General features: G+C 47.7%; 1 protein-coding gene across 1 annotated transcript in view; it reads left to right on the top strand.

Annotated features, from left to right (window-relative positions):
* Positions 1–18,310, top strand: part of lonp1 (lon peptidase 1, mitochondrial) — a 40,961-nt gene extending 22,651 nt beyond the window's left edge. Inside the window, exons 13-21 of the mRNA XM_061737424.1 lie at positions 377–464; positions 3,720–3,842; positions 3,921–4,037; positions 6,745–6,885; positions 8,336–8,501; positions 8,582–8,668; positions 11,629–11,756; positions 11,888–12,052; positions 17,570–18,310. Coding sequence (XP_061593408.1) covers positions 377–464; positions 3,720–3,842; positions 3,921–4,037; positions 6,745–6,885; positions 8,336–8,501; positions 8,582–8,668; positions 11,629–11,756; positions 11,888–12,052; positions 17,570–17,719 — 1,165 coding nt within the window. The 3' untranslated portion in view covers positions 17,720–18,310. The remainder of the gene's footprint in view (positions 1–376; positions 465–3,719; positions 3,843–3,920; positions 4,038–6,744; positions 6,886–8,335; positions 8,502–8,581; positions 8,669–11,628; positions 11,757–11,887; positions 12,053–17,569) is intronic.
* Positions 18,311–23,959: the final 5,649 nt, after the last annotated feature.

The following is a 23,959-nucleotide window of genomic DNA, read 5'->3' as shown; positions in this document are numbered from 1 at the left end:
ATGGAGAAACGTAGCGACAATCTGGAGAAAAGTGGGTGGAAGATCGGCAGGTTAACCGGCAGCTGAGGAGAAGTTATGATGCAAACTTCAAGATAATGATTTGAATGAAGCAAAATAACAGGCTTTTTCTCTCCAATATATTGTCATAATCATTTGTTGCAGATTTACCGTAATTATTTTTTGTATAAAAATTTAATTTGGTGTTCAAAAAATCTTTTTTCAAACTTGAGTCTTGAAAAAGACGGGGGTCGTCTTATAATCAGGGTTGTCTTGTATTCGGGCCGATACGGTATATCTGTTCATGGCGGGGGGGGGGGGGGGGGGGTTACAGTAACATTGGGTTTCTGCATGCTCACGTATGTGTGTGTGTGTGCAGGAGGACCTATGTTGGAGCCATGCCCGGGAAGATCATCCAGTGTCTGAAGAAGACCAAGACGGAGAACCCCCTGGTGCTCATAGACGAGGTCAGTACGTTCATGTTTGTTTTCCTGTAACGGTGTCAGAGTTGGACTGCTGCCAGACATAAGACACGTTTGGACCTGATCTGGCGGACTTTGACGCGGCGACTGCTCACTCTGCTTATCACTCCCTTTAGCCCCCATGTGCTTTAAGTGTGCTTTAATGGGTCGTGGTGGAGAGCGGGAGTGAATAACATAACCAGGTGTGTTCCTCCACTGGTGCTCCACAGGGATGTGTTTTGTCACCCCTGTTGTTCAGCCTTTACACAAATGTGTGTCGCAGCAGAAGGGGGGATAGATTTATTTTCAAATACGCAGATGACTTTTTGTCAGTTTGCTGAAGGAACAATAGTTTATTATTATAATAATAATAATAATAACTAGAAAATTTCGGGAAATTTTGACATGGGCATGCCCTACCGCCCATTCGTCCCCTCTTGCTGCTTTGGTTTGGGGCTGTAGTGGTTGTGTTTAGGGTGGTTCTATGTCAGTTTGAGGTGTTTTTACGCTTGTATTTCATTCATTCCTGTGCTCCCAATAGTTATTAATGGGGCGCGCTTTTTGGCATCTAGCGTTGCCACGGTAACGCTTTTGACTGAGAATAGTAATGCCCATCGAGGCAAGATGGAGACGCATCTAACGATGTATGCCATGCATGGGTGCACGTTCCGGTTCAGGCTATGTTAACGGATAGGTTTTTTTTTTTCACCATGGTACAAAACCCCATCCGAATGAATGGGGCCATTTGGCCTGGATTTTGACATAAAATTTCCTTAAATCCCAGCTTCATGAAATTTGAGTATGTTGAAGTCCACAGCGTGCCGAGTCAGGGGACATTTGTACGATGTCTCTACGATAACCTGTTGCCTAGCAACAAGCGTCCAAATTCAAACAGAAATTTAAAAAAAAAAATGAAAGGTCAATATCGCGAAAACTGTAGTAATTAGCATAATGAGGTTGTAGGGTCCGTTAGTGCCAATCGGGCCGAGTGTTTGAAAGTTTCAACAATGTCTCTACGATAAAGTTCGGCCGAGCAATAAGCGTCCAAATTTTCGCCTTTTTTTTTTGCTTTTTGGCGTCTAGCGTTGCCACGGTAACACTTTTGACTGAGAAAAGTAATGCCCATCGAGGAACGATGGAGACGCATCCAATGATGTATGCCATGTATGGGTGCATGTTCCGGTTCAGGCTATGTTAACGGATAGGTTTTTTTTTCACCATGGTAAAAAACTCCATCCTAATGAATGGGGCCATTTGGCCTGGATTTTGACATATAATTTCCTTAAATCACAGCTTCAGGAAATTTGAGTATGTTGAAGTCCACAGCGTGCCCAGTCGGGAAACATTTGTACGATGTCTCTACGATAACCTGTTGCCTAGCAAAAAGCGTCCAAAGTCAAACGGAAAAAAAAAAAAAGATGAAAGGTCAATATCACAAAAACTGTAATACTTGGCATAATAAGGTTGTACGGTCGGTTAGGGACAATCGGGCTGAGTGTTTGAAAGTTTGAACGATGTCTCTACGATAAAGTTCGGCCGAGCAATAAGCGTCTGAATTTTCGCCTTTTTTTTTTTATTTTTGGCCACTAGCGTTGCCACGGTAACCCCTATTACGGAGAAAAGTAATGCCCATCGAGGCATGATGGAGACACATCCAACGATGTATGCCATGCATGGGTGCACGTTCCGGTTCGGGCCGCATTAACGGACGAAAAAAAGTGCGGAATAAGAATAAGAAAAGGGAAACCTTTTCTAGATACTAATATATCGCCTTCATTTTCATGTTTTTCCTCGTTTTTCCGGCCGTGTTTTAGGTTTTGGGGATTTTTTTTTCCACATCCGAGCGGGGTCATGCTGTACACCCGCTGGTGCGCAGTGGGACTTTTGCGACTTTAGCTTGTTAGCAAAATGCTAGCAACATTGCCCTTTGGGCCATTCTGGACGATTGCAATATGGTCATGCCACTACTTGGCATGCCCATAATAATTAAAGCTGCAAGCAGCGATGAACGGGCCCTCGCGCGTGACAATTTCACCCATAAAGATCAAGTACTCAAAACTAAGTCCTATGACACCACCCACAACTCTGTATGTCATACCATTCAAAAGTTATAGCAGAAAATAGGGACTATCAAATATTGACCAATCAGAAGAAGGGGCGGGGCTAATTCAGGCCAACGAAGGTCAAGTACTCAAAACCGAGTCCGATGACGCCTTCCACGACTCTCTATGTCAAACCATTCAAAAGTTATGGCAGAAAGTAGGAACTATTAAATGGATCCATCCCCTCCTATGGACCAATCAGATGAAGGGGGGGCACGCTTTTTGGCATCTATCGTCGCCACGGTAACACTTTTGACTGAGAAAAGTAATGCGTGTCGTCGCAGGATGGAGACGCACATTTTAATGTATAACACACCTGGGTGCACGTTACGGTTCGGGCTGTATTAACGGCCGAAAGAAGTGGCATAAATTGCGCCAAAATTACACGATTAATTCAAAATGGCCAATTTCCTGTTCGGTTTCGGCCATGACGCCAAGAGACTTTTCTTTAAGTTGTGACATGATACAGGTGTGTACCGATTTTCGTGCATGTACGTCAAACCGTATTGTGGGGCTCGAGGCAGGAATTTTTCTAGGGGGCGCTGTTGAGCCATTAGGCCACGCCCATTAATGCAAACCATTAAATATCAAATTTTTCGCCAGGCCTGGCTTGCGTGCAAAATTTGGTGACTTTTGGGGCACGTTTAGGGGGAAAAAAGGCCCTCATTTCGTCAAAAGAAAAATACAACGAGAACGAGAACTCCTACAGATACAATAGGGCCTTCGAACTGTAAGTGCTCAGGCCCTAATAATAATAATAATACATTTTATTGAAAGGCGCCTTTCTTGGCACTCAAGGTGTCGCCGTACACAACACATTAAAGAATAAAAACAGCAGAACACATTTAAAAACATCAGCAGTAAAAATAAAGAAAAAAAGAAACAGAAGAGTCAGAAATGTTTATGGAGGGAGGGGATGGATTTCAGGGACTTGAGTTGAATGAACTGAGTGCGTGAGAGAGGACTGATGTAAACCAGTCCAGTGGAGTGTGGGTGGTGTCGATGGAAGATAAGCAGTTGAGGAGGGTGGTGTGGCATGTCCATGTTGCATGTATGTACTGATGGTGTCTTGGTGCTGGACTCGCTAGACCACCTTATTGCTAGGCAAATGTACCTTGGAGTACAATAAAGTTGAACTGAACTGTGGTGACCCCACCAGGTGGATAAGATCGGCCGTGGCTACCAGGGCGATCCGTCCTCTGCTCTGCTGGAGCTCCTGGACCCCGAGCAGAACGCCAACTTCCTGGACCACTACCTGGATGTTCCCGTGGACCTGTCCAAGGTGGGATGATGCGTGTGGCGGTGAAAGACGGCTGGAAGTCATGGTGCGGTTTCTGTAAAGCGTTTTTCTCCGTTGCAGGTTCTGTTCATCTGCACGGCCAACGTGACCGACACCATCCCAGAGCCGCTGCGAGACAGGATGGAGATGATCAACGTGTCTGGATACGTGGCCCAGGAGAAGCTGGCCATCGCCGAGGTAACGCCCACTCCTGCCTGCAGGAGGTCGGGATGGAAAACCATTTGATCACATTTAACCAAAGTCTCTTCCTCATGCTTGTAATAATTCAATTTTTTCAATTTAATTTTATTTGTATAGCGTCTAATACAACAGATGTTGTCTCTAGACGCTTTCCAGAGATCCAGAACATGAACATGAACATAAACATAAGCCCCCTGAGCAATTATTATATAAACAATGGCAGGTAAAAACTCCCATAGTGGGAGAAAAACCTTAAGCCAAACAGTAGCAAGTAAAAACTCCTCTTTAGGAGGAAAGAAACCTTAAGCAGGACCAGGCTCATAAGAGGGGACCTTCCTGCCGAAGGCCTGACTGGGGGAGTTGGGGACGTCAGCAGCACACAACAGGCAGGTGGAAGCAGCAGCGGGATGACCAGGGGGGGTGCAGGCAGGCGGAAGCAGCAACAGCAGACATCCACGTAGGCAGGTGGAAGCAGCAACGGGATGACCGGGGATGGGGGGAGGGGGGGCCGGGAACACAGGCCAGAACGCAGCTCCCGAGGCTCCAGCCTGCAAACATGCACAATAGAGAAAAAAGGGGGGCCGGCACAAGAAACTACAGGAACGATGGACAAAAATGATATCTATGAGATATTTATAATAAATAAAAATGGTAATGGAGAAGAGAGGCAGGGAAAAGGAGAGGAGAAGAAGGGTGAGAGGCACCGCCCAGCGGATCATGTCAGTGCCCCCCTGCAGCATAAGCCTATAGCAGCATATCTACCACCAAGCTATATTTGAGACTAACTATTATAGTCTTGTTCTATAGCTGCAGCTATGACTACTGACTCTAACACACTAGAGTTTACACTACCTAGAGATTTACCAACACCAGCTAGAGGTTTACTAAACACTAACTATAGGCTTTACTAAACAGAAAGTTTAATAGTTACTTGGATCCAATGTTTTTTTTAAAGGTATTGTGACATCATTTTTTACATGCTTTTAACACTATTAAAAGTCTTGACCAACATCCCTCAAATGTGTCTAAAAAGGTGTAACAAGAAAAACTTCACTCCAGTACTCCATTCCTGGCTTTTTATGACCTTTATTTTTATGTTTTTTTGCGCCGTGAAAAACGCGTCCTTTTCCCCCTTTCCTGTCAATCATTGCCCCGCTCCTCCTCCCAACCTCCTCCAACCAACTGCTACACGCTTCTGCCGTCTCCACACACGCGCGCGCACAGCGAACCACAAACACCCACACACACAGCCCAGACAGGGCGACTACAGCCCGGGGATGAAGTCCAACCGGGACCAGAGGGCCATAGCTCCCCGCGAGCCATACGCTCACAGCGGCGTCGGAGAGTTAAGCCGGGAGCGACAGGCGAAGCATGCACGGAAAAGCAGCACGGCGAAGCAGTCCACCGCAAACAATCACAAAAATAAAGGCATGCAAGCAGCAGTGTCCCCTTATCTTAAGTCCAGTCAGTGGCCGCGGGTCTTCTTAGCAGTTTTCCTCCGGTGATTAGAACAGAAGAGGCTCTAAACAGCTCCTTGTTAAGCCTCATTTATGGTTCCGTGTTAAATCGACGCAGAGCCTACGCCGTAGGGTTCAGCGTACGGTGCGCGTCGCCGCGTAACCCTACGCCGTAGGTTCTGCGTCGGTGTAACGCAGAACCATAAATCAGCCTTTATGGTGCGCTGGAGAGGAGAGGAGGCAGGGAGCTGGGTGGAGGGGGCGGTGATTTAGCGGGCCTATACGTAACGACCCGCCAGCAAACCAGATGCGCCGTTTTTGCATAGTTATGTGGAAAATCCCAGAAAGCACACAATACACTGAATGTTAAAAGTTCGTTGTTTTTTGGGTGTAATTGATGTCAAGACACCCAACAAAACACAAAAAATCAAGAAAAATGTGTTTTTCATGTCACAATATCTTTAAGCAGTGGTCTGTGTCAGACGGAAACATCTTTGCTCGTTTCTTCTGTCTCACACTTGCCCAGTGGTTCCCAAACTTTTTTTGCCAGGCCCCCCTTTTGTACGTAACAGAATTTACATTAACAGAATTCTCTCTCCCCCCTATTTCCTGTCTCTCTCTCACTGCACATATGTATTGAAGGCAAAATCTTAAAGGAAACAAAAATCTTAAAAACATTTTTTTTTATTTATTTATTTTTTAATTTAATTTTTTTAATTCCAACCTCGCCGCGCCCCCCCTGCAATAGCGCTGCGGCCCCCCTAGGGGGCGCGCCCCCCAGTTTGGGAACCACTGCGCTAGCCGAACACTGTCCTCCCCTCAGGTGTCCCCACATGAAGGACATCTGAGACGAGGACTGTCTGGACCAGCTGGACCCACAGCTTCCTGCACTCAGACCGGTCCTCTTTTAAACCGCTCCCAGTATTAGAGATGTTTGAGTTGTTCTAATAGGTGTTCCTGAATCCCAAATCTATAAACCATCCAGACCTTTTCTAACTTTTTCAACCGGATCTTGCTCATGTTTGTGGATTTATATGATTTTACCTGATGAGATTCCTAAAATGTCCCCTTGATATGGTTGTCGTGGATGTGAGATGTAACTATGGAGACCAAAAACATGTTTTTTCTGCCGGACTGTAACTCATGAACTGCACTGTTGGGTACTTCTGGGCCGGGTCAGTGTAACGTGTTGCTCACACAACCCCACAGTCACCAGGTTTTCCGTCTGCTTCCTTGTGTCTGCGCAGCGCTACCTGGTCCCGCAGCTCCGCTCGCTCTGCGGTCTCACCGAGGAGAAGAGCTCCATCTCCAGCGACGCCCTCAGCCTGTTGATCCGACAGTACTGCAGGGAGTCCGGAGTCCGGAACCTGCAGAAACAAGTGGAAAAGGTGAAAGTCTCCCGCTCACAGCTTCAGCAGACTGTTCCGACTGAACGTTCCGACTAGGGAGGCTGCGATCCGATCCGCAGATCAAAAATATGCTGTGATCCAGCCAAAAAACACTGATCGGTTCGGATCGCAGTGCAGTGGAAAACTGCGATCCAGAAAAATAGCACCTAGCACTTCCATCCAGCACTTGCTTCTCACACGCGAAGAAGAAAGGAGAGGGGAGGGGGATCACGTGATAACAACAACCGGTATAGAGAGCATAACATGTCAGCGGTGTGGCAATACTTTAAAGTAAAGGATGAAAAACTAGAAAGGCAGAGTGAAAAACTTGTGAAGCACAAGTCTCAGGCGGTGCTGCCGATGCAGGTCGGTTTAAAGCCCCTTTCACATAGAGGGCACAAAGCGCAGACCGCCGCCGGCGATCACATTCATTGTGTACGGTATGTGGTACCGCAGCGCAACAGCGGACCGCTCTGCCTGCGCGAGAGGGCGCAGAGTCTGCGCCGACTCCGTGCCCTACCCGACGGTGGGCGCGCTCTATGTGAAAGCAGCATAACACAACAAACCTCATAAAACACTTGAAGAAATATCACACGAACGAGCATGCAGAGTCCCTGCAGCGCTCGTGGACAAACTAACAACAGCACTCTGGCGGCTCCCTCAAACAACCAACGTTGTTACAAACATTTGAAAAGCGTGAACAACTCCAACGAGACAGCAAGAAGGGAAAAGCAATTACAGAAAAGATTGAGCAGTTTGTGCTTGATGACCAGCCCTGTCAGTAGTGAGTAATGTGGGATTACTCAGCAGCACCGGTCGCCACTGGCAGTAGAATTTATCTGACTTTGGAAGTCATGACTTTTATTTATGGTAAAAGATGTCAGACAAAGCCTACTTTTAGTATATTTGTTTTTAAATTTGCTTGATTTTTTCATATTGGCTTTTTCATGTTGAGATGTTATTTATTTTATTTAATGCTACTGCCTAGTTTCTGTTAGAAAAATTAAATATCTAATAAATGGCTCAAGTTTTGTCATAATAACCTACTGTAGTGGATTATTCATCTCAGGAAGTATGTTATTCTCATTCTGAGTAATGTCACTTTATCAAAACTTTTCGATTATTCCACACTACAAAATAATTACTAAAAAAGTGAACCTACTGGTCAGAACAGAGAGATAGAAATATGTGCTGGTATTGGATCGGTATCGGATCGGTACTAGGGCTGCGGTATCGGATCGCAAGTGAAAAAGTTGGATCGCAGCGTCCCTAGTTCCGACTAAATGTTCCGACTCCTGGTTCCGACTAAATGTTCTGCTTCCGGCTCCTTGTGATTTGTGGTTGGAACTCCTTGTTCCGACCCCTGGTTCCAGCTCAGATTAGAGACATTGAAAGTCACCGCTGGTCATCGGCATGTCCTCATCATCTTTGTCCCGGTTCTGTCCGTCAGGTGTTCAGGAAAGTGGCGTTCTCTATCGTGAGCGGAGAACAGACGGCGGTATCCGTGACAACAGACAACCTGCAGGACTATGTGGGAAAACCGCTCTTCACGGTGGATCGGATGTACGACGTCACCCCACCGGGCGTGGTCATGGGTCTGGCGTGGACGGCTATGGGTGAGAGGCGAGCGCTGGTTCCGAGCGCCTGGAGAACGTGTGAGATCTGACGGTGAAAGTCCCGTTTGTCCTCTGTGCAGGAGGCTCGACGCTGTTCATGGAGACGTCGCTCCGCCGGCCTGTCGGAGCCAAGGAAGCGAAAGGGGAGGGTTCGCTCGAGGTCACAGGTGGGTCAGTGGATACATGATCAGAACACAGAATCCTGATTCCCGACCCAGATCAGAAGGAGTTGGGAGGAGTTGTTCTTACTTCCCTTAAACCTTGTATTACTTTGTAATGTTTCCATTCCTTCAGCACTTCGGAGGTCTTCTGGCCTCCACGATATGAGGTGATGGAGTTTCTGGTGTTTTACCCCCTTAAACGTTCCCAAAACACCGGGGTTCTAGTTGAGCTGGTTCTGGAGTCGGAGGACTAGGTTGACAAACCCGGCCCGTTCTCCTGAAGAGTAACAAGCCCCTTTCACACAGCCAGTTCGAGGCGGGAACGTTGCGCTTTTAAGCCGCCTCGCTGTTCTGTGTGAAAGTCACGGAGGCGGAATGGGGGGGCCAAGTGGCCCCACCAATAAGCCGGCAGCGGAGGTAGTCACAGAGCCGTCACAGAGACGAAACGGGGTCTGTGTGAATGACACAGCCGGCATGCCGCTGACATGACGGTCGGACTGACGCTGTCGTCACGCCTCTGATTGCGGAACGCCGGCATGCTGTGTGAATTTACAGACGGGAGCGGCGTTATGCCGGCGTTGTATGGTTCTGTGTGAACCAACAAAGGCGGCGTATTGGCAGGACTTCTTTACACCAATATTGCGGAATCTCTGTGTGAAAGGGGCTACAGATTAACGCTTCACCGCAGGCCATCTTCAAGGTTGGACCAGGACTACAGACAGGCCAGTCTGGTACCAGAACCCTGATCCTCGTCACTGAGGTCTTTGTGATGCGTCCAGAACGTGGTTCTACGTGGCCTTGTTGATGCATTCTTGGACGTTCCTGGGACAGATGTGGTTCTGAAGGCAGCAGATGCGGAGACCAGGAAGAATACAAACATGTCATCTGCATATAAGCTGACATTTGTATTAATTAGATCAGGGATTGTCATCCGGTGGTCCGCGGCCCTCTGGTGGTCCATGGCGGTATTGCAGGTGGTCCGTGAAATTGTAAATGGAAAACAATCATAATTTTAAAAATATATATTTATTCTTTAGACTCAATTTATTTTCCATTTACTATTCATTTTTGTGAATAATTTACCCATCCGAATTATGTCAAATGAGTGAGAGTGAACTTTGTAATATTATAAGCCCTCTTGGCTTCCTATTGTTCATTTTTCATTGACTTTTCTTTTTTTTTTTTTTTTTTTTAATGAATGAATGAATGAATGAATAGCTTTATTGTCGCTGGTCAGCACAGTGAGATGACAACCAGTACAACCCATCAGGGCACAGACAAAACAAATAACATAAGACATGAGTCAACTGGTGAGAACAGATCAGAGAAAGGATGACATTGGGGATGGGGGAGGGAGGAGGGAAAAAAAGGCATCTTCATACTGTGTGTAAATACACAGTGTGAAAGTGCAAAAAAACACCTCTGCACAGAAAGCAACATGACAAATTTAACATCATCATCACAGGACCTGCACAGAAAGCAACATGACAAATTTAACATCATCATCACAGGACTTGCGTGTGTGTGTGTGTGTGTGTGTGTGTGTGTGTGTGTGGAGGGGGGGGTTCTAGGGGTGGGGGGGGATCCCGGCACAGTACCCCAAGTGAGCACCGCAGCCAGTGGCGCGGCTCTCAAACCTGTTGACTGTGTTGGGGGGGGTTGGATAAGAGGGGGGGCCGAGGAAGGCGTTGAGAAGAGGGAGGTGTGGTTATCAGCGAGTGTGTGTGTAGCGGTAAGTCCGTGAACTCCGCTCAGAGCTGCTCTCAGCCAATGTCCTTGATGTTATCAGGCGACTCGGTCAGTTCTGAAAACAGGTCCACAGATGTTCCTGGGAGAGGGGAGGGTTAGTGGGGGCAGAGTCCCTTGTTTACATTCCACCAGGAAGATTGTGACCAGAGCAATCGGCCAAGACCGCTCTGTCAAGGCCAGATTATAGAATCAACAATTATATTGCAAACAGACAGACTCAGTATTTTTCCGTCTGCCTTTAGTCTCTGGTTCATCAATGGCCACTCCAAACAGACGAATTTGTGATCAATTCCCGCCAAGCCGAGCTTCCAACTTCTCCAAGGTCTTCTTCATCTTGCCAATGAGTTCAATGACCGCCACCAGCCTGCGATTCTGTTCAAGAATCGCATCCAGCTTACGGCTTTGCTCCCCCAACGTTAAAGTCTGAGTGTTAGTCGCAGAGCTTATCCCTTCAGCCACGTCCGGCAGCTCAGAAAGGGCCAAAACAGCTGTCGACGACTTGTGCGTTTGTCGGTAGACCAGGAATCCCCCCCCTCCGATTAGGAGAAATCCTGCTATCATAAATCCATAGATCCTGTCCTTGACAGACAGGATCACCAAACACAACGGTTTCCAAAATTTGTAGGAATCCATTGTGTATCCAGCAAAAAATGTCCCGGGGCAGGAGGGCTCCCTTACCCCCCGACTTCTTGTCGCAAAAATGTGGTCAATTGTGCTGAGAGACCAGTTAATCAATTCCATGATTGTAGAGTTTCGGAGGAGTGAAAAGGAGAGACTCTGAAGACGAGACAGGACAAAAGCAGTAGCAGGGCAGATAGATAATGGAGAGGAGCAGAAAAGCGTCCGCCTTCGTCGAGAGCCAGAAGAAGAAGCAAAAGGTGCAAATAAAAATATACACTGATGCAAATAAATAGCCTATATAGGCCCATACTCTTATTTAAAAGCAAGGTGCAAAATAAAACCAGCATCCTCAAAAGTAGTTGGTCCCCGAGTTGCTTCTTCGTTATAATGGTGGTTCCTGGGACAAAACCAGTGGGAAAACCTCTGAATTAGAACATCAACAGGACTAAGAGACGGCCCAGTATCAGGCACATTTGAAGTGTTTACGTGGTAAAAGATTTCTGGTCCAACTATCTCCGGACGTGTTGTCGGTCTGAGCGGTCTGAGGCGTACGGCTGGATGTGTGTTCAGGGTTAAGCGTTGGTTCTCCTCTGCAGGTCAGCTCGGTGACGTCATGAAGGAGAGTGCCAAGATCGCGTACACCTTCGCCAGAGCCTTCCTCATGAGTCAGCAGCCGGAGAACAGCTTCCTGGTCAACTCCCACCTCCACCTGCACGTCCCCGAGGTGACCCCGCCCACACCGCTGGTCTCTGTTGGCCTCCTCTGTGTCCGTACGACCCCCCTCCCGGGGATGGTACGGACACGTCCCCCTGAAGACGTGCTCGTCCGCTCACGTCCGTCCGTCTGTCTCTGTAGGGGGCCACTCCCAAGGACGGACCCAGCGCCGGCTGCACCATCGTCACTGCCCTGTTGTCCCTGGCAACCGACCGCCCCGCACGCCAAAACTTGGCCATGACCGGCGAGGTGTCGCTGACGGGCAAGATCCTGCCGGTGGGGGGGATCAAGGAGAAGACCATCGCGGTACTACACACACACACACACACACACACACACACACACCCTGAAGGATGCCTTGAACGTACTGATAGCTAGACAGGAAACAGGTTGAGGAGGAGGGGGGGGGGTTATTGCAGTATAGAGCGACAGGCCGGGACTCGAACCTGCGCTGCCCAGGAGGACTACAGCCTCTGTAAATGGCGCCCGCTCGACCCACTGAACTATCCAGGCCCCTCGGTGACGAAAACATGCGACCACAAACATGAGCAAACCCATCTCTCCAGAACTGGATGAATCTGTCCACAACTGCCGCTGCTCTCCGCTGCCGGCGGCTGCTCGCCGTACGTTTACCGTACCATCCCCTGTATCAGGCAGTACCGTCAGAAAACTCCAGTTTTCTACTTTCAGGAACCGTTTAAGTGTTTGATTTAGGAGAAACGGTGGGGAGAAGTTGACGTCACAAATGTGACCAGCGACTGAAAATACGTGCAACATGCTGGAAACTCTGGGCCTGTCCATGTTTGCAGGCCGCAGCTTCAGGAGCTGCATGCTGACCTGCAGCCCCCCCTCTGATCATCCCACTGCTGCTTCCACCTGTCTGTATGGATGTCCCCCCCCCCACCTCAGTGTCTGCTGTCTACATCTGTTTACATAGTCCACCTGTAGTGCAGCCATTGTGTCTCTCCTTTCTCTGTTCTTCATTCTCTCTGTCTGTTCTCTATTTTCATTCTCTGTCCAGCTGGTCTTCAGCAGGAGGGTCCCCCTTACGATCCAGGTCCTGGTCCAGGTTTCTTCCCTCTTAAAGGGGAGTTTTTCTTGCCACTGTTACCCCTTTTACACCCAGCTGGTTCCAGGGCTGGTGCTAGTGCTGGAGCTAGAGCCGGTTCGTGGTTGGTTCTAAGTAAGAACCGTTTGCTTCTACACAAGCTGGTGTTGGCCAGCAGCTGGCCAGAGAGCCACGTCATCACGTTACTGTATACGTCACCACCACTCCCCCTCGTTTTCATCCCTACTAGGGTTGTCACGATACCAAATTTCAGTTTCGATACCGATACCAATATGTATTTCGATACTTTTCGATACTTTTCGATACTTTTTGTAAAAAGGTGGAACACTCTCAAATGTCAATATTTTCCTTTATTTTAAAGCAGACTTTGGGAACAATAACAACAATGAATAAAATAAATAATTGGCATGGGATATTAAAATGTTCAAACCTTTAGAACAGTGTGAACAAGTAAAATAAAGCAATGCCATTCAAATTAAAGTCACCATGTTAAATAAAATACTGTAGCAGCAAAAACTCCTGCTTCTGAGTGGGTGGTGTCACCCTCTCTGAGCCAGGAGCACTAGACTTCTGTAATTGGGGGAGGGAGGGGGTACAGTATTTTAATTAACATGGTCATTTTAATTTAAATGCCATTGCTTTATTTTACTTGTTCTCATTGTTCAAAATGTTTGTTTTGAAACTATAGGCCACATGAAACATTAAATGGGCATAACTAGAAAAATAAATTGAGGCTCATTCTATCATCTACAGGACTGTCTCAGAAAATTAGAATATTGTGATTTTCTGTAATGCAATTACAAAAACAAAAATGTCATACATACTGGATTCATTACAAATCAACTGAATAATGCAAGCCTTTTATTATTTTAATATTGCAGTTGATTTGTAATGAATCCAGAATGTATGACATTTTTGTTTTTTTAATTGCATTACAAAAGTGTGTTTCAATATATAATATTAATTCATTAATATAATTCATTGCCTTAATGGTTTATAATATATATGAAACATTAAATAATATTAAAATATAAAAAATATATTAAAGTTATATTCTAGTCTGTGGAATTTTTTTAAATATTTTAAAAATCGCATTTATTAACCATGGACATGTTTTAACTCTCTGTATAGGCTGCTGTAGGTTTACTAAGGGGCTGGGAGAGGCTCTGTACTTCTTTCATTGACATGACAGTGCAGTGAACTGGTGAACAAAGTTATCAGCTGTTGTTCTTGACTGAAGTCGGGGAACAAGTCCGCGTGGTTGTCCTTTAACGTTTCGACAAGTTTGAAGTGTTGCCTCCTTTTGCGAGACACACTTTGTAGCAGCGCTCGCACTGTGGTGCTGCTGGGTCCAGTGGCTCGCCCTTATCGCTCGGTTTGAACCCGAAATATTTCCACACCGTACTTCGGGCCCCCATTTTGTCCACAAGTACGGGCTTTTCTTCAGCTAGCTGCCATCTCTATTTATTATATATTTATTTATTTAACTTTATTTCAACCCGCTCTGTCTGTCTAACACGCGACTCGTTTCTCTCTCCTCCGCATGCGAGTGGGAGGGGGAGGCGGCTCTGCTTCTGCAACTACGTCACACTCGCTGAGCTCGCCGTGCTTAAAGAGACAGGCTCCAATTTACCAATTCGTTTGCATAGAAAAAATGTATAAAAGTACCGTTTGTTTTTAAATGCTGGTATAGTACCGTTTTCAAAACTCTAGTACCGTGGTACTATACTGGTACCGGTATACCGTGCAACCCTAATCCCTACCCTGATCAGAAAGCTGAGAGCCAAAAGGTGTTTTAATTTCAGCTGTAGCGCTGTTAATATGGCACTTTATTAAGTTTTAATATTTGTTTCAGGCTTAAAAGTAACCGTTAAGATCCCCTACCTGGGCTCAGTTTATCCAAATAACGCCTGTTAAGAAATTACTGGAGAGCCGGCAGCCCCTGCTGTGCTGAGGGACACAGCAGCTCCTCAGACGGCTCAACCTGCGCCGTCTTCCCGGGGGAGAAGACTGCAGCTTTGTTGAGAATTACGCTGGATGAAATAAATCATTTAAGAAGATAAATGTTGGTTTAATAGATGAAATATATCAGTTGTAGCTATGCCTGTTAAGAAATTACGGTGCGTGTCGCCGCGTACATCAACGCAGAGCCTACGGCGTAGGGCTAGGACGCGAGGCTGCCGCTCCGCCCGCCGACGTTACTGTTGATGGATTGTACCGTAGACCACTGCTGCTTCTGTTTTACATCCATTATTAAATAAATGGATGTAATAATAAAAGAGTCTGCTAACTTAACCGCCGTCTTCAACGCTCCGTTGTTTAAAAACGGCGCGCTTCCGTGTTTATTCTGCTTTGGTTGTTCAGTAACACCGTCCCCAGCCCCGCCCCCAGCCCCCGACGTAACTGGTTCTTTGAGCTGGCCCAGCAGCTCAAAGGGGCTGGTGTAGCACCAGTTTTGAGAGCCAGGAGCCGGTGCTTAGGCTGTGTAAAACCAAAGAACTGGTGCTAAGTCTGGCTCTAGCCCAGAACCAGCCCTGGAACCAGCTTGGTGTAAAAGGGGTATGTTTGGTTTAAGGCTTTTCTCCCACTAGGGGAGTTTTTACCTGCCATTGTTGATGTTATGTTTATGTAATAAATGCTCAGGGGGTCATGTTCTGGTCTCTGGAAAGATCCTAGAGACAACTTCTGTTGTCATAGACGCTATATAAATAAAATTTAATTGAATTGGTTGTACTTCAGGACTTCAACGCTCACGTGGGTAATGACAGTGATACCTGGAGAGGCGTGATTGTGAGGAACGGCCTCCCGGATCTGAACCCGAGCGGTGCTTTGTTGTTGGACTTCTGTGCGAGTCACAGTTTGTCCATCACGAACACCATGTTCAGGCATAAGGGTGTCCATCAGTGCACGTGGCACCAGGACACCCTAGGCCGGAGGTCAATGATCGACTTTGTTGTCGTTTCATCTGACCTTCGGCCGCATGTCTTGGACACTCGGGTGAAGAGAGGGGCTGAGCTGTCAACTGATCACCACCTGGTGGTGAGTTGGATGCGCTGGCGGAGGAGGAGGTTGGACAGACCGGGCAGACCCAAACGGATTGTGAGGGTCTGGCCGAGCCCTCTGTCAGGGACATCTTCAACTGCCACCTCCGAAAGAACTTCTCTCAGATCCCGGGGGAGGCGGGGGACATCGAGTCCCAGTGGACCATGTTCTCTGCCTCCATTGTCGACGCGGCGGCTCGAAGCTGTGGACGCAAGGTCTCCGGTGCCTGTCATGGCGCCAACCCCAGAACCCGGTGGTGGACACCGGAAGTACAGGATGCCGTCAGACTGAAGAAGGAGTCCTACCGGGCTATGTTAGCCTGTGGGACTCCTGACGCAGTACATGGGTACGGGCAGGCCAAGCGAGCCACGGCTCGGGCAGTCTTGGAGGCAAAAACTCGGGTCTGGGAGGAGTTTGGGGAGGCCATGGAGGAAGACTTTCAGTCAGCCTCGAGGAAATTCTGGAGGACCGTTCGGCGCCTCAGAAGGGGGAAGCAGTACTCTGCCGGCACCGTTTACGGTGCTGGTGGGGAGCTGTTGAACTCGACTGGGGACATCGTCGGACGGTGGAAGGAATACTTCGAGGATCTCCTCAATCCGACTGACATGCCTTCCACTGAGGAAGCAGAGGGTTGGGGCTCGGAGGCGTGCTCATCCATCACCCAAGCCGAGGTCACTGATGTGGTTCGTAAGCTCAGGTCTCTGGATGTCGTAGGGCTGTCTTGGCTGACACGCCTCTGTGACATCGCATGGAGGAAGGGGACAGTACCGCTGGAGTGGCAAACCGGGGTGGTGGTCCCTCTGTTTAAAAAGGGGGACCGGAGAGTGTGTTCCAACTACAGGGGGATCACACTTCTCAGCCTCCCCGGGAAAGTCTACGCCAGGGTACTGGAGAGGAGATTACGGCCGATAGTTGAACCTCGGATTCAGGAGGAACAATGCGGTTTTCGTCCCGGTCGTGGAACACTGGACCAGCTCTACATCCTCCACAGGGTGCTCGAGGGTTCATGGGAATTTGCCCAACCAGTCTACATGTGCTTTGTGGATCTGGAGAAGGCATTTGACCGTGTCCCTCGTGCCATTCTGTGGGGGGTCAGTGAGTATGGAGTCCGGGGCCCTCTACTAAGGGCTGTCCAGTCTCTGTATGATCGAAGCAGGAGTCTGGTTCGCATTGCCGGCAGTAAGTCAGACTTGTTCCCGGTGCATGTTGGACTCCGGCAGGGCTGCCCTTTGTCACCGGTCCTGTTCATAATTTTTATGGACAGGATTTCTAGGCGCAGCCAGGGGCCGGAGGGGATTCGGTTTGGGAACCACAGGATTTCATCTCTGCTTTTTGTAGATGATGTTGTCCTGTTGGCTTCATCAGACCGGGACCTTCAGCATGTGCTGGGGCGGTTTGAGGCCGAGTGCGACGCGGCAGGGATGAGAATCAGCACCTCCAAAACCGAGGCCATGGTTCTCCACCGGGAAAGGGTGGTGTTCCTTCTCCGGGTGGGTGGAGAAGTCCTGCCTCAGGTGGAGGAGTTCAAGTATCTCGTTGTTCACGAGTGAGGGAACGATGGAGCGTGAGATTGACAGACGGATCGCTCCTCTAGATCCTCTCTTCTCCTCCTTCCACTCGTTGTTGAAGTGCAGAGACGGTTGCAGCCGGGTGGCGTGTTGAAGCGCTGCTTTGTTCTCTCCAGATCTAAACCCGGCTCTTGTCTCCATCAGGCCCGGCGCGCTGGTGTCACCTGCATCATCCTTCCGGCGGAGAACAGGAAGGACTTCTCCGACCTGCCGGACTACATCTCCGAGGGCCTGGAGGTTCACTTCGTGGACCACTACAATCAGATCTACCCCATTGTGTTCCCGCAGAACTAGTCCGGACCCGCAGGACCCAGTCGGGTGGAGAGCATTTCAGTTTGTTTACAGAGCTGGTCCGTCTGGTTGAACGTAGGAACAGCTCTGCAGGAGAACTGGCGGGTCCAGATAAACATTCCCTCATGGGTTTCAGCCCCAGCGGGCCGGATGGAGGAGCTGCAGGTGGTGTGCAGGACCGGCTGACGATGAGCACCAACCGTGAGGAGGTGGAGATGATGTCAGGACGAGTCAGGACTCTGCTGGCCGGCAGCTGCACGGTTCTGACGGACCTGTTTTTATACGAGACGCTGATGTGACGATGACGTCAGGAGTCTCACACGACTCCGTCTGTCCTCGTCCAAACTGGACGGTTTTAATTCCCTCAACCAAAGTTCTCCAGGAGATACCGACTTACTTTCAGTCCTGTTTGTTTTCTTCAAGTTTGAATGTGCAGAAATGTGCCTCTTTATAATAAAGTTAATTATGTGTGAATAGGGCTGGGGATCGATTCAAATGTCAAGAATCAATTCAATTCTGATTCAGAATTGATCATCACGCTTTGATTCGATTCCGATATTGATTTGTGTTAGTGTTATTAAAAATGTTTTTTCAGCTATTCAGCATGAATTATATGACTGTGTAGTTCTGCAACATATTAATACTAGTATTATATTGAGATTCAACAGCAAGTATTGCAGCTAATGATGCTGTAAGGACCAATCAGCTCCCAGAATGCTGATAGAACTGCTTTCAGAAACATCATGTGGGTCAGAATTATCAAACAGATCCAGGGAGGAAACAGAGGACGAAAGAAATTTTGTATTTTTTACAATTTATGAGAATTTGGTTTTTAGCATTTTATGCAAATGTAACCCCAAGACAGTATATAAAGCAAAGAAATATAGACAATTTATGCAATTATAAATGAAGACTTTCAAGTTGTAATGTAATGATGAAAAAAAAATGTGATCTTTAGACATACGAATCGATTCTTAGGAATTAATATGAGAATCGATTTAGAATCGGAAAATCGATCTTTTCAACACAGGGCTATGTGTGAATATAGCATTTCTCCCACGTGGGTGGTCTCTTGATCTACAATGCTGTTTCCATGGTAACCTGCGGCGATCCCAAGCTCACAGGTTGTTATTATTGGCTGGACTCTGAGTTGTGTGTTTGTGTGTTAAATCCGCCTCCCTTCTCCCAGATGAACCTGGAAACACAACTATGTCCTGTGTTGTTGAATGTTTGGTGTTCAGAGATGAGCAGAAGCATCTTCACTCAGGGACGGGGCTTTATTAGTCGTAGTTCCGGTAGCAGTATACGCCGGTTGTTGGGCCTGGCAGGGATGGAACCAGCAACCCTGGACGCCCTGTATCAGAAAAGAAATGTCAGAAATGTGAGCAGTGATGAACCAGAGAGGAGCCGACGGCTGGTTGTGAAGGAAGTTCACATAGAGAAAAACCCCAGACCCCAAACGGACCCGGATTCACTGGGTTCACTGGCGTTCAGCCGGTTCTGGGACGTCCAAGACTTTCTTCTGCAGACTGGTAGGTCTGGTTCTCTCAACCCAGTAAAACAGGAGCACATGGGATGTAAAATATTAAAGGAACAAGGCTGAAGTGGACGAGACAAGACTGGGTTTCCAGTTGCAGTCTCAAGCATCTAACCAGCAGTTACACACGGTGACAATAAAATAAATATCTGGTTCAATTAGACTTGAACCTTCAATGAGAGACTGGACCGGGACTAGACCAGGACTAGTGCATAATGAAAAAAAATCTCCACTAAAATATTATTTTTCTCCTGCTGGCCCTATACTCTTCTGTAGTGTTTGATACACTAATACACGGTTATAAAACAATGGGATGAGGAGTGAAGGAGGTCAAATAAAAGGGAAATCATTTATTATTTTGCTATTACACAATTTTTAAATTTTATTTCCTGATGTAAAACCCTGGTTAAGGTATTTTTATACTTCTTAATTATTAAATGGAGTTTATCCTTTAAAAACAATTGTGGGGGTCACGTGATGCACCACGTGACGTCAGAATCACGTGACCTGTCAGATCCGAAGGCCTGTGTTTGACTGCGGAGTTCAAATGTACGTTCATTAACTCGTTTAAAAATAAATAAATAAATATATATATGTATTGTAACAAACTGGAATGTTTAACTGTTTTCTTCTCACTCTGTTACTCCTCTCGTTTTCGTCTCTCACAGCAACCACAAACCGCTCCGTTGCGGAGTGAAATATATATATATATATATATATATATATATATATATATATATATATATATATATATATATATATATATATATATAGTTCAGTTTAGAAGTGTTGAGTTGTCCGGGTGTCCGTGAAGGCCTCACGGGCGGAGAGTTACCATGGTGATGGAAAATAACGGGCACAACGGAGCGGTTGGTGGTTGCTGTGAGAGACGAAAACGAGAGGAGTAACTGAGTGAGGAAAAAAAGGATTTTTGTTTTTGTCGGTTGGCGTTTTGAGGTGAAAAGCAGCGGTGAAGCACATTTCTCAGAGACGGTCCGTGTTTCTATCTGGTGGAAGTGTCCGGGTCCCAGAAATGGAGCGGTCCAGCAGCGGTTCCTCGTCAGAACCAGGTTTCCACGCTCAGGTGGGAGAGGTTCTCGCTGCTCATCCGCACAAATACATCGTGGAGCAGTTCTTGCCTTCTTGCCTGGGGAGTTTTTCTAAAGTGGCCAAGTGCAAGATACTGGAAACAAACAGGTTTGTGGCCGTAAAGGTGGTGAGACAGGACCAGGTGAAAGCAGGCAGGAGAGAAGCTGAGATCTTGGAGGAACTCCGCCAGCTCCACCCCGACACACACACTTTACTCCGCCTCACTGAACACTTCACACACAGGAACAACTTGTGTCTAGTGTTTGAATTGTTGGACATGGATCTGTTTGCGTTCATGGAAAGGAGGGACTTTGAGCCGCTGCAGCTGTGTGAGATCCGACCCGTGGCCCAGCAGATGCTGGTGGCCCTGGACGCCCTGAGGGACGCCGGGGTGGTTCACACGGAGGTCAGACCAGAGAACATCCTGCTGGTCCAGCATCACACGCAGCCCCTCAAGGTGAAGCTGGCTGGCTTTGGTCATGCCTGTGTGGCCTCCAGTCTGCGGGGGGAGGACATCCCCCTGAACTACGCCTACGTGGCCCCGGAGGTCCTGCTGGACCAGCCCTCCCTGGGTCCAGGAGTGGATGTCTGGTCCCTGGGCTGCGTCCTGGCCTTCCTGTTCCTCAGTGAGGATCTGTTCCCGTTTGACTGTGAATACGAGGCCATGCGGATGATGCTGCAGCTGAACACCTGGTCCTGGTTCCCGGACGGCTACATGTGGTCCATCCACGGGCTCCTGAACGCCTCAAGAAGAACCACTCGCTTCTTCTACCTGGATCAGGAGGGTCCCCGTGAATTCTGGTGGATGAAACCACCGGACCAGTACACGCTGGAGACGGGGAACCACATCATGGACCACTTGGGCTTCTCCAAAGACTGCTACTCCCTGGGAATGGTGGTGATGAGGAAGATCAAGCCCAGGAACTATTATCTCCAGAAGGACTGCAGGAAGTTCACCTGGCTGCTCGTTCAGATGCTGCAGATGGATCCAGGAAGACGGATCCGACCAGACGCAGCACTCAGCGAGGATTTCATCACCATGAGACACCTTCCCCTGCAGCTCAATGACCCGTACGTGACGGGAACGCTGGAGAGGATGAAAGTGTGCCACGCTGCGCAGACAAACAGCAGCTGAGGATGACTGACTGTATGTTAGATCTGCTTCAAGTGTGCCTTTACAAACATGTCATTCATCCAAATGGGAGCAAAATAAAGAGAATTATTGTTCAATGACTGGTTGTTTTCAGTTCCTGATGACTTATGTTTTCACTTGTGTCGGGATGTAAAGCCCCAAACCAAACCAGTCAGCCGCAGCGGCGTTGTTGATGGACAGCTGGAGGGAGGAGCCACACGCACCACAACAGTGCTGGTGCTGATGAGAGGAGGAATCACTCTTTCCTCACTCCTTTGTGGAGCATTCAACAATAGATCACACTTTTCCAGCAAGTGAGGAGATGTTGCTTTTGCGCCCAGTTGAGCAGCAGAGTTCTGGATGAGCTGTAGTTGTCTAACTAACTTTTTAAGGTGGATGTAAAGATGCTGTTACAATAATCAAGCTACTAAAGATGAATTCCTGAACTAGTTTTTTTCCCAGGTCCTGCTGAGACATCAGATATTTTAACCTTGATATAATCTTAAGGTGATAGTAGGCTGACTTTGTTATTGCCTTAATGTGTTTTTCCAAATGTAGGTCTGAGTCCATCACTGCATCCAGATTTCTGTCCTCGTTGGTGGTTTTTAGGTGTATAGATTGAAACTCTGTGGTGACCTGTGATCGTTTCTCTTTGGCTCCAAAGACATTTACCTCAGTTTTATTTTAGTTTCGCTGGAGAAAGTTGTGGCACATCAAGTCATTAATCTCCTGGATGCATTTACCAAGAGCCTGTACAGGAGGCTCTGTCTCCTGGTGGCATCTGCTTAGCTATGGTACTTTATTTTGTTGTTTTTTATCATCTATATTCACAGCTCAGTCGCTACACTTGTAAATACTGGGCAGCAAATGTAAATGTAACTGCTCACCATTGGCTGTGCTGGCCGCCAATAGAAAAAACACACCCCTAATTAAACATAAATTTGGTGCTTTTTTTAATTTGACCTGATGCGGTACAACTAAATCCAGCACCTGTACAGCTGCCATGCCACTAAACTGTTAGAACCCGGCTGTAAATGTTTATCTCTTCTTCAAATGTGGACATTTTCATTTGTTCCATTTCATTCATTCATCCAGACGTGTCAAAACCAGACCAATGGGGATTGGGGACCGGGGACTTCCTGGTCCTGTTCTGGTTCTGTCCCGGGGAGATGCTGGTTCTGTTGCTGGGAGGACTGGACTTGGATGCTTGTATATATGTGTATATATGGATGTGGAATGCCTGTATCTATACATACATGGCCAGTAAAGTTTATGGGCCCGATTTACTAAAGGTTTGCGTGTGTAAAAACGTGTGCAAACTTGACAGCACCCGCAAACCAAAGTGCCAGCTGACCTACTAACAGCGTGCAAAGAGGACTGCGCCTCTCAAATGAGCAAAATAGCACACGCTATTCATTTAGTACTTTTGCCCTGATGAATAATCCATATGGGGCATACCCGCCAGAAATCGCTAAATACTGGGAGGGGAAAATGCAAATAAGTCCATTTACCACACACAATGAGATTTACCAAGCCCGAAAGTTTTTGCGGGGATTGTGATTGCGTCTGTATTTAATACGTTGGAAAGGAAGGTGCTAATCTGCCCAGCATTACGCACCGATGCGAGTCAAGGATGTGGAGTCCGGCGCCCTGCGCCTGTGTGATCAGCACAGCTCGGCCTCCACGCTGGTCCTGGAGGCCGGGATCAAACCGGTAGTCGGAGGTCCTGAAGCAGGAGTTCAGGGCCATGGTGGAGCGCCTGCTGGACACGGGGAAGCGGCTGGTCATTTCCGGGCTGCTTCCCCCGCCGCGCTACGGGGACGTCACCACCAGTCGCCTCCGCCAGCTGCACCGGTGGCTGAAGGGATACTGCCTGGAGCAAGGTATCCCATATGTGGACAATTTTATGGCTTTTTTAAACAGACCCCACCTTTTTAAACATGACGGCCTCCACCCAAACCAGGTGGGGTCACGGCTTTTATCAGTGAACATTGACCTGACAGTCCAGTCCTGCAACACCTCATGACTCACTGTTAACACACAGACACATAGGAGCACATCTCACTCACCCCCACCCACCACATACACCAACACCACACACACCTGTACAGCACCACCACCACCCCTGTCACCAGAATCTCTGGACACCCACACTATAAAAACCATCATTTCACACAGGAAAACAAAGCACAGCAATGTTTTTAGATCCAGCTATGTTTTTAACGTTCCATTAAATCGTCATGATGAGCGCACGTTCGGCACAGACATCAAGATGGCTGTGCTGAACGTGCGTTCTCTTTTAAACAAATCTTTTATTATAAATGACTTGATTTTAGACAGGAAACTGGACTGTATTCTCCTTACAGAGACATGGCTTGGCACAGATGCACCTGTTGTTCTCACTGAGGCCTCCCCGCCAGATTTTAACTTTTTATTTTCCACCAGGGGGGACAGGAGAGGGGGCGGAACTGCATCAATAACAAAA

Source organism: Cololabis saira, chromosome 13 (genome assembly GCF_033807715.1).
Source record: "Cololabis saira isolate AMF1-May2022 chromosome 13, fColSai1.1, whole genome shotgun sequence".
Taxonomy (NCBI): domain Eukaryota; kingdom Metazoa; phylum Chordata; class Actinopteri; order Beloniformes; family Belonidae; genus Cololabis; species Cololabis saira.
The sequence above is the reverse complement of the archived record's forward strand: the minus strand, read 5'-3'. Positions and strand labels throughout refer to the sequence as shown.